General features: G+C 40.3%; 1 protein-coding gene across 4 annotated transcripts in view; it reads right to left on the bottom strand.

Moving 5' to 3' along the window:
- Nucleotides 1-9,850: 9,850 nt before the first annotated feature.
- The window catches only part of TRPC7 (transient receptor potential cation channel subfamily C member 7), a 70,224-nt gene continuing 63,377 nt past the window's right edge, over nt 9,851-16,697 (bottom strand). For all 4 annotated transcript variants that reach the window (XM_062587187.1, XM_062587188.1, XM_062587189.1 and 1 more), the window contains 3 exons: nt 15,391-15,471; nt 10,704-10,779; nt 9,851-9,993 (listed from right to left, as the gene is read on the bottom strand). In XM_062587187.1, coding sequence (XP_062443171.1) covers nt 9,851-9,993; nt 10,704-10,779; nt 15,391-15,471 — 300 coding nt within the window. The remainder of the gene's footprint in view (nt 9,994-10,703; nt 10,780-15,390; nt 15,472-16,697) is intronic.

Here is a 16,697-nt window from a genome sequence, read left to right as displayed (position 1 = left end):
AATCCTGGAACCAGATGGCCTTTATGGTGCTTTCAGTTCAAAGTTTGATGATAAGAGTGTGTTGTGGTTAATGATAAATTTTATGTTCCTCATTCAAAGAATGTGGGAACTGGTAAGGTAAACCTTAGTACAGGGCAGGGAGTGGGCCAAGAAAAATATGTCAGGGAGATCCATCGCTGCCACTCTTCCGTATTTCAGGGGCTGAGCACAAGGTTGCTTTCCTCCAGCGGTGTGGATCTGTTACCATCAGGAGTAATCCAGTACCCTTTGCTGAGAAGTTCTTGTCTGGGAATGGGAGGAGGAGCTGGGTAATGCCCAAGTTACAACCCAGCAGTGAAACTGTACCACTTAATAATTATGAATAAAGCACGTTCTTCCAAGTCACTTTATAAAACGAATCATCCAGATGGCTGTAAGTGAAGACCTAGTCGTCAAGCTGAGTAAAGCATATTTTGAGTGCATTAACCAAGAAACATGCATAATTGTGCTAAATTATGCATAATGTAACTCAAACAGATACACACGCAGAGGCAGGAATATCACAAGTGTTAGACACCAGCAGCTCATACCGTCAGTCTCTTACAAGTCTTTCGGTCAGTTCTGAGATTTATGTAAGGGTGTAAAATGCAGCTTATGTACAGAGAGGAAGAATGTCTTTTCTCTCCTACAGCTTTATAGGCACTGAAATTTCTCAAAAATTAACAGGAGGTGTTCAGTGCTAAGTGGCTAAGTGAAGATAAACGTTCTCTCTCTTGAGCTCTCTTTTTTTTTCTTTTTTTTTTTCTTTTTGAGAGAGAGAAGCTGGAAAGGGCACATTTTGTTAAGAGTCGTTCAGAATAAGATAATTTACCTTTTCAGTTAGTTCTGGTATCCCCCCAAGCCCCTTAAGATGTCCAATTCAAACTTGAAAAAAAAAGAAAGAACTTTGAAAAACGATACTAACAGATGAAGGTAAAACCCAAGCACTTTGCCAGGGCTATATAATATAAATTCACAGAGACGCTTTGCAGCCAGCTCTGCCCAGACTGACACACTTGTTTAGTGCTCGCCCTGAAAGGCCTGGAAAGCGTGGAGAGGTGCGCGTGATTGCTTTCAGTGGATGCTCTCAGTAGGGTGGCTTTCAACTGCATTTGCTGTGCGAATTCAGGGGTAATAGCCGTAAGGGCTGTATAGCTGAGGAATGCTGGAAGGGTCTTGCTGGCTGCCCTTGGTGCTTTATGTTTCCTGACTTCACTCCTCAAATTGAGACTAAGAGGCTTTCAGCTGGGACCACCTCCATAGCCCATAATATTATGGAAACTGCAGAAAACTAGCTCCCCCCAGCATTAGGAGGCTTTATATTAGCGTGGCCATGGCGTGTCCCATAGTACCCTCCTGGAAATCTCAGAAGTTTCCACTGAGAAAAATATCACCTGGAATTCAGTTGTCCACTACGTGTCGATTTACATAAGTAAACTTTGTGCTAAAGTGCAGCCTGAGTAATGACAACCGCTTTTTTTCATGAGTACAGTTTTTAATAGCTGTGAAATCAAGCCCTTTCCTTAGCTGGAAGTATACGAGCAACCTTCATGCACAGGAACATTATAGTGGCATAGTGGAAAAATAAAACTATTGAAATCTCTTGAGGAATAAATTCAAACCCTCATTAATCTCCGTGGGCTGCATCTCACATCTGAATTTTTATAGAATGGGGGTGGTATTTTTAAAGTGCCTTGGTAGAATTGATTGGTTTAGAAGGCTGACTTAGATGTTAACAATATGTTTCTAAATCGCAGTCCTGTGCCTGAATAAGATGCAGGCTGTTGTTTATTCCATGTACGTCACCAACACACCAGTGCACCCCCAGCGCAGGGGTGACTCTGGTGTCCTGGCAGGTCTTACGCTGGAGATCAGAGTGCCTGTGGAGAACGTGTGGGACTGACAAATAGAGGCTGTTCATAGACTAGTTTTGATTTTTCTAATATTCACTAATAGAGTTGTGACAAGCTCTTTGTGTGCCTTTACTTAATTCTTTTTCAAGAAACTGTTGAACTTCCTAATTTGGGACAACGCATCATTTCTACTGTGAAACCCCAATTAAAACTGGAGAAAATGTGATGGATTTGTCATCCTAAAAACCCCGTATCACTACCATCTTTCATCCTGCTCTCAGAGGATTCTCTCATTACCGACAATGCATCTCTGTACCACTGACGAGCTAAATGTCATTGATGAGGCTAATCTGGATTCTGCGCAGGAGAGGTGCCCTTGACTCTTTAGCTATAGACTGACTCTTAAATTGCATCTGGCAGCATGAAGTTCATTGGTTTAAGCTATCACAATGCTAATATTTCTGACTCGTCTATGCAAGAAGTGAAAAGAAGTAAGAAATAAACTGTTTTACTTCTGGAAATCTAAATTATTACTGAACTGGAAAGATTTTGTGCCTATAAACTCTGCAGTTTCCAGCTATGAAGGCTAAATTTCAGCTCCATGGAGCTGTGTGGTAGAGGGATACCCTGCTGGAATTTGAAAGGAGTCCAAAAGAGACCATTGCACGGGAACAGTTGCTGGTCGTCTACCATCAGATATTTTTAAAAGCTTCCTGTGGTACTGACTACACAATATTTGTGTAGTACGTGCTTAGAATGTACCTCATTCTAGGTAGTACCTTCTAGGTACTTTATACATTTTGGTAGTAATACTATTAAAACCTGAAGGATGGGTCAAGAAAATTCGGCTTATGTGAGATGACAGTAGGCAGAAAAGTGCTTTTGTTTCCACGTTTAAAGCAATTTGTTTTTGGCTTAAGTCCACTGGTAAGTATACAGTAAGACAGAGGTTTAACAAAAATAAATAAATAAATAAATATATTTTTTAAAATAAAAAGAGTAGGATAGTACAAAGAATAAAATCTATTTGAGGACAAATCAAAAAATGAAGAAATGCTATTTTTACTTCTAGCACAAAAGTATTGTAATTCTTCTTTGCTTTAATGGTACAGTTAAATAAGAGCCAGATTCTCGTGCCTTTGTGTGTTGTTAAAGCATGTAGGAAGGTTGCTGAAGAAAAACCTGCAAAAAGAGGGTTCCCCCCCCCCCCCCCCCCCGTAGCTTTGGTTTTAGTACAGAGCATCACAGGCAGCTGTGGATTCCTTGTTCTCGAGCACAGCCTGCTGGTTCTGCCTGCGAAGGACAGAAAAGAGCTTGTGCATGTGCAGTCATGGTTTCTCCTCAGAGAAACCTGTACTGTCCCCATTAAATCGTGTTCTGCCTTTGGGAGTGCTTTAAAGCTACCTCGGTCACTTGGACTGGAACAGAGATGTCCTTCTAGGCAGCTATGCTCCGCTAGCCCGCTTTATTTGATCGGCTTCTTTATCAGCCTGGAATTCTCTTAAGTCTCTGTGAGACTGGAAAGTGCATGAACACCACAGATCTTGATGAACCCCGCTCACCACCCACCCTTTACTCTCAATAACATCAGTTTTTGGAAGTCAAAAACTGCCAGGAAGCCATGTGCTGAAGTATTGCTCTTAGGCTTGCTTGGTGGCTGCCTTTCGAACAAAACTGGTGGCCTCTCTTGAGCTAAAGGCATGTCTAGGTGTTTTGTGGTGACTCTCCTGGACTTGACTTAAGGAAAAGAGCAAAATGAAAGTCACTAAAATGTGAGCTCACTTAGCCGGCAGAAAATGCAGAGTTGGGAATTGCTGTGAGATATCTACTAGGGGAGAGGAGTAGCTTTTAGAAAGGCTGTCTGTCTTTTATCAGCTGGTTCGGGTATGATTGACAAAAACAAGCAGTGTTGTGTCAATAGACAAGGGCACATCAAGGTTCTTCATAAGATGAATGAAGTTTTGTTATCTGAGTTTGGGGTTTAGCCCAAAGCACATTTTGGTATAAAAGACACTTTTCCATAAAATTAGCTTTTTGATTCAGTGGAAGCCCCAAATGAAAGCCTTTTTCTGAGTTATTATAAACCCTTCCCCAGAGCCCTTGCAATTAGAAGTGGTGCTGAGTACAGAAAAATGGGAGGTGGCTGGGAGACCTCTCTACAGGGAAGAGCGCGGCTGCAATGCAGGGCGTTGCCAGACCCTGGGTACAGGTAGAGGTTTCCTTTGGGGTTTTGTTGGTTTGTTTTTTAGTGTAACTTGCAATAAAGTCTGCGTGCCGCCCTCTTCGACATGCAGGATAATCCTGCTCGCCTACCCCAGGGCAGGTAGAGTTTCTTTACGTAGGGATTAAAGGCTTGAACTGCTTCATCTCAAGGAAGATCTGAAACGGAGGTCTCCTGCTTCTTCACTAGGGGTTCACACCGCTATGCTATCATGCACAGGCCTAAATCTGCTACCGCTGGAGAGCTAATTGTCAGAATAAAGGTCAGCTACAGCAGCAGGGAAATTCAGCTCAGTGCTAGAAACCCCTGGCCCAACATGCTGTGTAAACCCTAAATAAGACTTTGCAGCAGAATAATTAATAATTAGTAAGAGAATTAAATATTAGTCAGTTATAGTAAATATTAGTTAAATATTAACAAGGTTGTTAGATATTCATCAACCTTTTAAGCCCTTCCAAATCCTCTTTATCACACTGCAGGTTTGTGTTAAATATCTCCCTCAAATGACCTTAGGCAAGTGCACTTTTGCTTTCTACTGAAGGCATTAGAAATTCCACAACCAATTTAGTTATTTTGCCCCTTTGGGCATTATCTCCCTTTCCATTTGGCTTTATTTTAATTAAACTATAGTCAAGATTTATCTCAGTATTGATATGGACCCATTAAAACCTCCCAGCAATTTAGGGAATCACTTCCCAAAATGATGAATGATAATTGAGGTAATGATTCTTCTTTCCTTCTGTCGTTCTTTTGCTACTTGCACTGGGCATTATAAGATCTTATCCCGATGGCAGAGAATGTGACCTACAAAGACTAAAGACAAGGAACAGGAGATGGGGAAGGTAATAGCGATAGCACCAAATAGGACTCAGTGTCTGGGATCCATTATTGGTCCCTGACTTCCAGCTTGTTAAGGGCAAGTCCCTGAATTTCTCTGAGCCTCCATTCCCTCATCGTACACTATAGATATTTCTCCTGCTCACTCATTATCCTTTTTACTAAAAATGTAAGATGTTTAAAGATCTTTTTCTACAACCTTGTTCAGGCTAGTGTACAGCATATGGGTGTCCACCTGCAAGGTCTGCTGTTACTGGCAAGGTAAGACGGGGGAATGTAACAACAGGGTGAAGGGGGGGGAATACTGGGAGCTGCTGACCATAGCATCTCTCCTTCCATGGTGGTGAGAGATCTATGGCCAAAGCAAGGGCCTGGTCACTTGCCAATTAAGCCAAATTAAGAAAAAAAGTGAAAAGATCTACCAGCCTGTGAATGCCACGGGATTGCTTCTGATGAAGAGCAACTTGCTAAAAGAGTAATGGGGCCTCTGACTGCATCAGCAGTTTTGCAACCTGTCTCTTCCTTGATGAAGATCTTGCCAGGTTTCTCCTCTGGAAAACTAGCACAGATGCTCTGGGGGCATAACCTGTCCTGCGATGCTGGCACAGATGCTCCCTCTGTCCGTCCTTCAGCTGAGGACCATGTCTCCAGTGTTGGCCTTTGTCCAGCCTATGTGTCAGGGAAGGGAAGGACTCGCCACTGGCCGATGGATGTATTTGAGGCCCTATCTACACCGAAGCTGTCTCCCAATGTTTGTGGTAATAGACTGCCTTCCGAGTTGCCCTTGAAGAGCCTTCCTTAATCGCTGATGACTTTAAATTAGGTTAGTTGCTTTGGCTCACTGCAGGTACATTTCTCTGGTAGATTAATTGAAAATAAAGCCTCAGTGACAATTTAATGTGCTGTAAGCTCTAATCAGGATGCAAGCAATCCTCTAAGCAATTATTCATGATGCCATTCTTGCTTTTTATTTACTTTTAAACGGTGTCTTGTAGGAAACTGGGGGCAGTGGCAGTTCTCTGTGAAGTTATGGGCAAGATTAATCCAGACTTAAAGTCATAGCTGTGTATAAAACGTCACTGCCACCCTCTGGGCTGCAAGGCCCATCCTGTGTGGCTGAAAGTGATGGCATGACAGCTTGGTGCTCTTGGGCAGCTCTTATGGTTCAAGATTTGAATCTTTGCCCAGTAGCGTTTTATAATTTAAAACCTTGCTGTCCAGCTATTTAAAAGGCGTGTTAATTCTTTCTGCTGTTAGCCCCACTTCTGTTAGTGGCAGCTGACTGGTTTGGTCTTTGCAAGACAACAACAATTAACTGAACATATGGGGCGTCAGTGAACCACTACTGGGCTAGTTAGTGCCTCCATTCCCTCTTTCACATTTTGCCTGTTGAACTTCTGGTTTGTTCACTTGAAGGATCTGCAGAATTAGGAAGATCTCCTGGAAGAATATTCACCCTGGTGTGGATGGTTTTGAGAAGTTTATTCTTCCTCTGACCCCTCTCTCGTGTATTTCCCATAGAACGTCACAACTCTGCATCTACAGATGCTTTGACAAAAGCCTTCATACCCTTAGTGGTATGAATTTGTCCAAGGAATATTAACTTTCACACTTCAAGGCCTAAGGTAAACATTTTTTTAGACTGGATTAAACCTAAAGTGGCAGGTGGCTCTCTGCAACATTGACCTACCATGGAGTCTCCCCAGGGATGAGAGATTGGGTTTGAGTTACCTACACACTCCAGGTCTGGGACCCATCTGCTCTGATTTTTTCCTCTTCAAACTCTCTTGTTTCTCTCAGGGATCTTTTAGTAAGGCTTTTAAATTTTAATTTGGTCTAAACAGAGCTTGGAGAATAAACCATGCAAGGAATTTAACATCATTTCTGCTGATAGAATATTAATAAGTTGTATGCAGCTTCTGTGTGTGTGTTCCAGCCTGGGACTAGATTGAAAAAAATATGCTCTGATGAAGTGGGGTTTTGCTTTCCATGAATATTTATATAAGGAGCCTCAATGTCTCGATAGCTCATGGAATGTAAATGTGTGTGTGTGGGGGGGGTGATTACATTTTTTTAACAGTATTTTCCCCTCTGCTTCTCTTGGTCTCATTCTGCAGTCCTAGGAAAGTAACGTGGTCACTCACAGCAAATTCCTGTAAGCAGAACAGCACGCTAACTACCTGCCTGTGGCAGGATGCACTGCTGCATTTACACAGCCGATGCGCAGGGGGCAGCGGGCTGGGCGCAGGTACACAGCCCCCGCGCAGGGCCACGTCGTTCAGCGAAGCTGTTCACGGTAGGGTGTTAATTGCACTGACCAGAACACGCATTTACTGCGATATTCAGCATTAAGGGAACACTCCTATAGGCACTGCTGGACTTCAGAACAGGCCATTTGCTGGTTGCATCTAAATACACGAAAATTAAGTGCATCGTAGTAGTTCTTACCTTTCACGTGCAACTTGGCATACAATATCACAAGAAATAGAAATTATGGGTATTATTGCTTGTTCTACTTAGAATTATCCTGCTTGGATTTCTAGAGGATGTTAAAATACTAAATGGGAAGGGTGAAGCAATGACTTTGATCAAGAGCCAGGTTTAGAGCTGTAATGAAACACATCCTTAAGTCAGTAGCGTGGCAACAGAGCTGGTATTCCAAAAATGAAAATAGCTTTACGCAGTGGCTGGAAGGAAAAAAAAAAACCCAATATGACCATGAAAGCTATTCCTTAGCATTCTTAAAAAAAAAAGAAAAAAGAAAAAAGAAAAAAAAAAAAGGATCAGAATGGCGGCACTCTGACAGACAAGGTGATCCCTCCCTCTCGGCCAGCCTCCCAGCTGCGGCACTGCCTGCGGACCGCGAGTCACTTGCCCAGCGCCCTAAATCCTTCCCCAGGCAGATCCTGCAGCAAGGGCAGGGTGACTCCAGCAGCGGTTATGTCCTCTCATTGCAAAGATCCTACAAGAAGAGTAGGAAAAAATGTCAAGTCTGTACCTGGCAAGGGAAGGATCTTTGCAATCAGCAACATTTTCTGGCTTAAGTAGAGGAAGAGAGCAAACAAGAACCCATTTTTGCAGACTAAGGTTGGTCATAGAACCTATAATATTTTAGTTTTACTGCCTTTAAATTTATTTTACTTTAATTTTTGCTTTTTGTTTCTTTCAGGCTTTAGAATTCCTATAGTAAAATTACTTCATACAACAATTTCATTGCTTGCACATTACAGAAAGTTGGTAAAATGTCCATATACTGAATATTCAAAAGATTAGGCAAATATTTCACTCAGTGTACAACAAAATATTATGAGGTAATTTTATTTTTTCCCATTTTTAGGTAAAAATATTACAGTATACAAGATAATCTTATTAAAGGTAAAAATACAGTATTTTGCTTTTTCTCTAAACAGATCTACGTACAGTACACTTTTTTTATTTAGTGTTTTGTTTTTGTTTTTTTTTTTTTTTTTTTTTTTTTTTTACAAATATAACTATTATTCTATTAGGCTGTGTTCTCATCTGGCACTTAAGAACAGATCACAGGTCACATTCTGGTTCTGCTTCTTTTTCTTAGCTGATATCTAAATGCAATAGTCATAGTGTAGCTTGTAAACAAACAGTACAGTTTAGTGGTTCCCAAGTAGTAAGGTGTGCTTTAAACAGTCAAAATCATGTAGCTAAACTTAAAAAAAAACCCAGGCAATCCAGTTTACAGTTGCATTGCACAGACTGATCACTTCCCTTTCTAAAAGGGCAGTCTGAGTACTGCAGCCTTTAAAACAGTTTAAATTCCCTTCTGTTCCTCTGTAAGAGCTGAACACAGAAGACGATAATTTCTTTGACGATTTTTCCTTTTTCCCTTTCTCCGTCAGAATGTCCTCAGTGGCAATGAAGACTTTCCTTACTGATTTCAAGGTGTGAAACTATCAGACTGTGTTCTCCGGGACGTGTCTCACCCTATGGCTTGCTCTTTGATCTCCGGAATCCAAAAGCTGAGCTCGGTTGAGTAGCTGTCGTCGGATTACTTTTCTTCCTCAGACTGAACAAGTTAGCGCAATGTATAATGTTTCTGATAGGGGTATTCCTGGGAAGTGAATTTCGTATCACTGTCAGCATTTCAGTATATCACTGTTGAAGCTGGGATCATCTAAGGATAAAAGAGAGGCAAAGTCTGTATGAAGAGATCATATCTAATTGTGAACTACCTAATACAGCTGGAAAAGGCAGACAGGAGATTTTGGCTGGGAATCCCTTAAGTAAATTCAAGCAGGACTCTTTTTGCCCAGCAAGCTGGGCTCGTTTTTTCCAGCTGCATCATCCAGTCTAATTGAATATATGACCTCTACCTGACACACCGTCTTCCTAATTTCAGCAGATGATTTCTCATTTGCTTTTCATTAGCCACAGTGTCATTCGAAGTTAGCTTCACGGGCGCCCATGTAAACATAAAAGGCGAGCACATACCCAAGAATGGGATTTTTTAAAAATTTTTTTAAGGAATATACATGGCACATCTCTTCTTCAGATGTCACCCAATTCTAATCAGTTCAGTCTGAGTAGATACAAATCAGCACTGTTGTGTTGCCTTCAGCACAGCCAGATGGGTGAAGATTGGCTTTTTTGCCTTTAATTAGAGGTGCCTTCCCTATCTAAGGTAGCCATGATTAGCTTTTGGAAGTGGTGCAGCTATTTCTGATGTCAAAGGGTATGTATTTTTACCAGTAGGTCAATTCCATATCATAAAGGATTTAACTGGTAATTCACCAAACACAGGAGTAATGCAAAGTGCTCCTACCAAGACTTGCTAGTTAGCAAAAGTTGAGTGTGCAGTACCCATCTTTTGCACGGTTTTGTCTTCCTAAGATGCTGGTTGAGATTGAACAATGTTTATAAAACCAGTTGTCTTTCTCTTTGTTCACCATCAAATGTCCTTGTTCAAATTCTTCCCAAATTTGTCGCTCAGCTGCTGAATTAGTCTTGCCAGCTCGCCAGTAGCTTGTGACTTTTCCTCTAGGAGTTCATAGCGGAGACTAGAAATATCTTGCTTAATCTCCTTAAGTTCTCCTAGAAAGAAGAAAATGTTCTGGTTAGTAATACTGAATCAAGTAATTCATCCCTTTGGGTGTTCTTGGTCATGAGCACATGTGAAGCTGCAAAAGGTATCAGTGCATTTATGAAGTTAATACTCAGCTTACAGGAAAAACCTGTGCTTATGATAATGGTACCAACAGCAATAATGTGTGGAAAATTCTTTTTTTCTCAGGTCTCTTCTCTCTCCACACACAGATCTCAACACACACAGAGCATTTCCAGGAGGGTAGCAAGGAGGCATTAAAAGGAGGGTCTTTTCTGTCTGCTTACAATTCCTACATGACAGCATGGCCATGCCTATCCTTACTCAGTTCAAAAGAAGTCCCTGGCAGAGGTATGGGCAATAAGCTAGAAACTGCTTTACACAGACCTCCAAGACAAGGCCAGATATTGGCAATACTTGGGGTGTTGTAAAGCAAGGGTAGGTAGAGCTGTGAGGCATGACAGGACTTTGTAAAGACAGGTCCTACAGTACATGTGTTCTGCGAAGGAAGGTGACTGTACCAGAATTTCAAGAGCATAAAGGTGGTCTGGAGTCACCACTGCTCACTGTCATATAAGCCTGAACAAGCTCTCTCCAGAGGATGTTACCCAAGCTCAACCATCTTACTGGATGTGTTATTCTGGAACTACGCGATAACATTACATGCACTATTCTGTGACAGCTACAAAAATCCACTTGCCTTCATTGACTTCATCATTTTCTCGGTCAACCTGAGCCTTCAGTACATACCGCTTAATTAGACGTTTCATTATTTTCTGAAAAGTGAACAGAAACAGTTACCTAAACACAGGGTTATCGACACTGACTTAATTCTAGACTTACTATGAACAATTCAAGCAACAGATAACCCTATGGATGAAACTTGGCTTCAGAGGAAGAAATGGAATTTTATCATTGATTTCCTGATTTTATACTTTATAGTATGCACTTTGTATTGCAACAGTTGATTGGCAGCCATTCCATAAAGATCCTGCATGTAAGGAACTTTGAGGTATTTTGTGAGATGCACATGAATCCCACAGACAAAAAAACCCAAACACAAATGGTCCAATAGTAAACTAAGAAATGTGATCCAGAGTCTTCATTTAGCCTGTTGCTGTTTAATGTATCAATAACAAACAGTCTACTGGAAGAAATAAGAGGTTCATTAATTATCTTAGCAAAGTCAGTCATGATGATCAACTAGAAATCTGACACAAGCTAACAGAAAGACTCTGCTTAGGAATTGGTGTTTTAGGAAAAAAACGAAATGCAGTGAGGGACAGAGAGACAAGAGTGTTTGGAAAGAAGTAAGGAGCTTAAGCGAGTGAGAAGTGTCTTAGCGAATGGCAGAGTTTAAGGGACATACATAGGGAAAAATAATACTATGCAGACTTACAAAATGGGACATGATCTTTAGTATATAACAGCAGATATGGAAATGGTAGAAGACAATTATGGATGCGAACTTGCAATGTGATATTGTTCCAAAAATGAGTAAGTTACATTTATCTACAGACAAGAGAAAAGTAGCTTAGTTTTGGGCTACACACTGGATTACAGGTGAAGGCCTGTGACATTTCCAGTTCTTGCTGCTGACAAGAATACTTTAAATGGCAAAAAAATCTTAACTGTGATAAAGGCAAAAGGGATTGCTCTCTCAGAGATGATTTAGTGTCCAAAGTAATATACCTAAATCTGTTTTTCAGACATTACTTCTCTGGGCACCCAAGTGCTGTCTTGGAAGGCCTCAAGTTGATATAGAAGTACATGCTATCTTGCTTGAGGGCAGTTTCTTGAAACAGAGCAAATTAGGAGAGAACCTTTTACCGTGTTTCCTATTTGACTCTAGCACTTCCAGAAAGAGGCAGTATTAAATGGCACGTTTCCTTCTGTTCTCTTCGAGAGAACGGAGTAATAAGCTCAACCAATATTTCCGTGCCCTCAAGGCTTTCTGCACCCTCTGCAAACAGAGCTAAGTGAATATTCAAGAACAGATGCACAAATGTCCTGCCCTGGACCAAAAGGCTAAAGCAAAAGCCTCTCTCCAGTGCAAGCTTATCTATTCACTGAGCAATCACACCTCTGCTTTGAACATCACTGAAAAATACTGCAAAGAGTTCGAAACATGAATTAAGGAATTAATACACCTGCCCTTTTTCTTAGTAGCTAGGTATGAATTAGAGCAGTGTAAAAGGCACATGAATGACAAAAAAAAGGATCCAGTCATTTGCACATAGGTCATGTAGCCATGGAATATGGGATGTTTAAGACTCTCTCCTTGAATCAAAGAGGTATCTGGCTAACCGGGCGAGTCAGTTAAGGAAACAGAGATGAGGCACAGTGCACGTACGGTGTGTTGAAGATGGCCAAGGTAGTAGAATCCAGAGGGAGGTAAGGTTGCCACCTGAGAAAACATAAATGAAGTAATGTTTGGGGGAAAGTAGGGAAAACCTGGATCCAAAAAAAAGAAAAGATTTTTCAGAACAGATGACAGACACAGGAAATTTAGAATAAAACAAGGAATCAACGTACAATGAATGCTGGTATTACCTGGAAAAATATGATAACATGACATCTAGCTACTCCAGTTCCCATACAGCTTATATGTTTGATGGACACTACTCAAACGTTGTCCTGTATTCATCACTACATGTGATGAAAGTCAAAAGCTTAAGAGTGCCTAGTTTATCAGCTACATGTTCTTGTCAGATTTGTCCAAATACCTACAACGTGACCACTTTTTAACTTAGTCATTTAGTAGATATTTCCACCAATAGCTCTAAGAAAATGATTCATTTTTGCCTCAATGTTACACTGTGCCTTTTAAGCCTTGCTCCTCCTCTTCTCCCAATGCATGGTTACAGTAGGAAAATTCTGAATAAACTTCCAGACAGCCTCTTGGAAATAAATGCTAAACCTGAAACAACTCAAATAGACCTGAATTCTAAAAAATATTGTTCCTCCATTTGCTGAAAGTTAATTGAAGGTCTTCAGATTTTAGAAATCTTTTATATTATGTAAAACACAACAGCTGAGGCTTTCCTCACACAAACACCTCACCTGCTATTAATCAGTGGCAAAAGAGTCTTCAGAGAAAGGGTTCTAGGAACAGGCCAGTCATTTGTAAATTATAGTTCTCTGCACTGAGTTCAATCTTTCTATGTATTTACTGGCACAGCCTTCAAGTTCTGCATTTGCCCTTTTATAGATTCTAGCACAGTGGGAAATGAGAACAGAAGTACTGATTTGTGGTTGAGGCACTGGAATTGGACTTGCGAGATCTAAGCTCAGTTTCTGGTTCAACCTCTGGCTTTTTTGGTCCAGTAAGTCCTGCTGACCTCAGTTCCTTGTCTTTAAGGTGGGGGTCATGATGCCTTTCCACTTCACTCTTTATGATATTTTATCTTGCCTTCCTTTATATGTGCCTTTGAAGATCACATTGTTACAGATCTTAATACTGCTATTTAATTCACAGGTTTCTTTTGAAATAAGGAGAGATGATGCTCTGTTTGTGGACACTGCAGATGTTGCTTGTTGTGTGTGGGGGGCACACACACAATCCCAGGGCATTACTAGTGGGAGGAAACGCTTTTCACATTCATGTCCTTGGTCAAAATTGGACACAGTCAGTAATGACCAAGAGGACTACCACTGCTTGGGGGATCAGATGTCACCTGGTGATCTCAGACTCACACATGATCAATTAGGTAGTAGAAAGCCCAGGAGTGAAGTGAGCAAAGTAATTTGCTTATTTTTCATCTCTGTCGTTTTCCCTCTCCAAACTGGATAGAAGGATACCTCTAGGCCTTCGAAAGTACAAACTATTCCTTCTGTTTTTTTTTTCCTGACAAATCCTTCCCTGAGTTTTGTAGACCAAGATGTTGTTGATAGGATGACAGCCTGCCAGCTCTGAAAGTAGGAAAAACTTGTTGGCCCAGCACAATGTTTTAGCAACACTCCATCCAAAAATTGCTCAAGAGTGTTTGGTAAAGGCATTATGATTTTGCCTGGGCTAGTTTATGTCCAGATCACAGAAGCTGCATGTTGACTTGTTCATTCTATTTTTTAAACTACTGTACATTTAAGTTCTGTATATTTTTGTTGTTTCTCAAGCAGATTGTATTTATTACGTACATATACTCGAGGTACACAGACTGCAGATACATAATTTTATAAATCTCACTAAAGAAAACAGTTCAGAAAGAAACCACTACTACAAAAGTTTTTTGCTGTTCCAGGCTGGCCAGATTATTAAACTATTCTTCTTCATATTTAGATAATCAAGACCATAACACTTTTCTTGTATTATTTTGACAATTTCTTCCTGCAGCAACTAAAACTTTCTAATATCATTTGAAGATGAGTCTAGTAGGAACATTATTAAAGCAAAAGAACATGTAGTTATCACTTTCTTTGAAAATACATCTATTTTTCACATCTGCCTTTGCCTTTTTCTACTTACTGCCCTTGGAGATAAGGGTCTAATTTACCACAAACATCAGGCATCCTCATTTAGGAATAATAGCTACAGGAAGAGAATGAATCCAGCAGAGGTTGACACATCTTTCTGTTACCTGTGGGTTTGGATTTACAGAAAAACAACAAAAATACTTAAGTGTCTTTCTGAGTGGGACGTAATCATGTCTTCTCCTTTGCCTTTGAAGATGCCAAGTCAACTAACTCCAGATGGCTAAAGCAAATGAATGTCATTTCTACCTGAGATTTCTGTATACACCTTTTAACCTTTTATCCTGGCATAAGAGTCCAGACACCTTTAAAAATCAGTGTAAATTCATTACTGGTGTTGCTGTACAGCTTAGGTGCCCACTGTGCTGGATGCTGCACCAACAGAGAAGATGGACCAGTCCTAGAATTGCCATTGGACTTTATATTACACTAAATTATTATTTTCCTAAACTCTAATGTTGACGTCTTCAGACATTTCACTTATCATTCTTTTCACTTTACATAAAAAAAGAAAAAAATACTGTGGGGAACATTTTGCTTATTGTCTCGAGCTACCACACACGAAATCCACTGTTTGCACAAGAAATAATACTTCTGCTAGCAATGAACACTCAAGCTCAGACAGACAGTTGGGTTAGTTCACACGACGGCTAAGGTAACCCATGCCACTGCGGCAGTCACAGGTATTTTTGAACCATACCACATTGCAGGTTTAGCTAGATAGGACAAGTCACTGCCAGAGAAAGCACATGCGAATGTTAATGTAAAAGCTAGAGAGATGATGCTGTGTCATGACAAAATGAAACGCTGTCAATGCAAGACTCGGGAATTAAAGCTTGAATGATATTTCTTGTGTTAAATTAAATACACTAGACTGGAATTAATTAGCCTTGTTCTGGCTTTCATGCCGTTATTACCTGGTATCTCGTGGGCTTGTTATAAGCGTTCTTCCCAGAAAAGTTTTCCGTATTTCGGGCGCTAGACTGAAAACGGAGTTTCTGAAATTATAAAACGTCACGAAATATCAAATCAATGATAGCGTCTCACTCCCACCAGACCACCCAAAATTAAAAGAGCCTTATAAAAACAGCGGGCAATCACTCAGTGTCTGGGGAGAATAAAGCCAGCACCTTCAGGCTAAAAAATATTAACTTTGGGGAGGCAGAAAAGGGTTGAAAGGCACAAATTACTGAAAGGAAAAGAATTCCAAATTATATAGCCAAAAAATGGTAAATCCCTACAATTTTTAGATAAGAAGGTGCTAAGAGGAACAAAAGATGTTAAGATTAACAGGTGGGTGATTACAACAGAAGATTTAAGGCTGAACATAGAATTAAAAACAGAAAGAAAAACAATGCCCAGGTTGAAAGAACACTAGTCAGTGGGCAATGAAAACAAATTTTGAAACAATTTTCTTCAGCAGCTCTTATTAAAACAGCAGTGCAGCTTGCTATTCTTTTTTCCTCAAAAATATGCTCTTTTTTTTTTTTTTTTTTTTTAAGTCAGAGCAGCATATTTTTTGGCATCACATTATGTGACTAATTTTGTACTCTGGAAGCTTCCAAGAAGCCTTCAGAATGACTATACTCAATATTTGTAAGCAATTTCTTTGACTCTGTTGTTTGCCTATGAACTTTTTGGTCCAAATGCCAAAGAAAAGAAAAATCACTTTTAAGAGATGTTAAGTCATATCATAGACCTCTGTTCCTGTATGCAAGAATATGCACAGGTTAGGCCTTCATTAACACTTTGCCCTCCTAACAGGACCAGAGATCCTGAGAAACAGGTGAAATTTATTGCATCAAGATGGTAATAATGACTGGACAAAGAGCCTGAAGCGACCCTGTAGTTTTTTTGCTTTGTCACTCATTAGGTGTGCCATGGTGCTACCGACACTGGTTTGAACATGGTCTGTAAACAAAATCAAGAGGAAAGCAAGAAATGATCAAGTTTGTTCATTGTTTAGGTCAAAGCCATGGAAACTATGAATTTTGCCAAGTTTAATGAAGAAAGGCAAGCCAGACAGTTTCACTCATACAGCTTGGGGAAACTGGGGCTTTGTGAACCCTTTCATTAGGTTGGTTTATGCTTTGAAGCAGAAATTAAATTCCAAACCAAGTGAGCTCTGTGTGGTATGATTCAAATATTATTTGTAATAGTTAAAAGACAGGTATTCCTTTTAATTTCAAGACCTTATTGTTTTAATGGGTCATTCAGTGATCAA

The sequence above is a fragment of the Rhea pennata genome, chromosome 14 (genome assembly GCF_028389875.1).
Source record: "Rhea pennata isolate bPtePen1 chromosome 14, bPtePen1.pri, whole genome shotgun sequence".
Classification (NCBI taxonomy): domain Eukaryota; kingdom Metazoa; phylum Chordata; class Aves; order Rheiformes; family Rheidae; genus Rhea; species Rhea pennata.
Note: the sequence above shows the minus strand (reverse complement) of the source record. Positions and strands in the feature narration are given on the sequence as shown.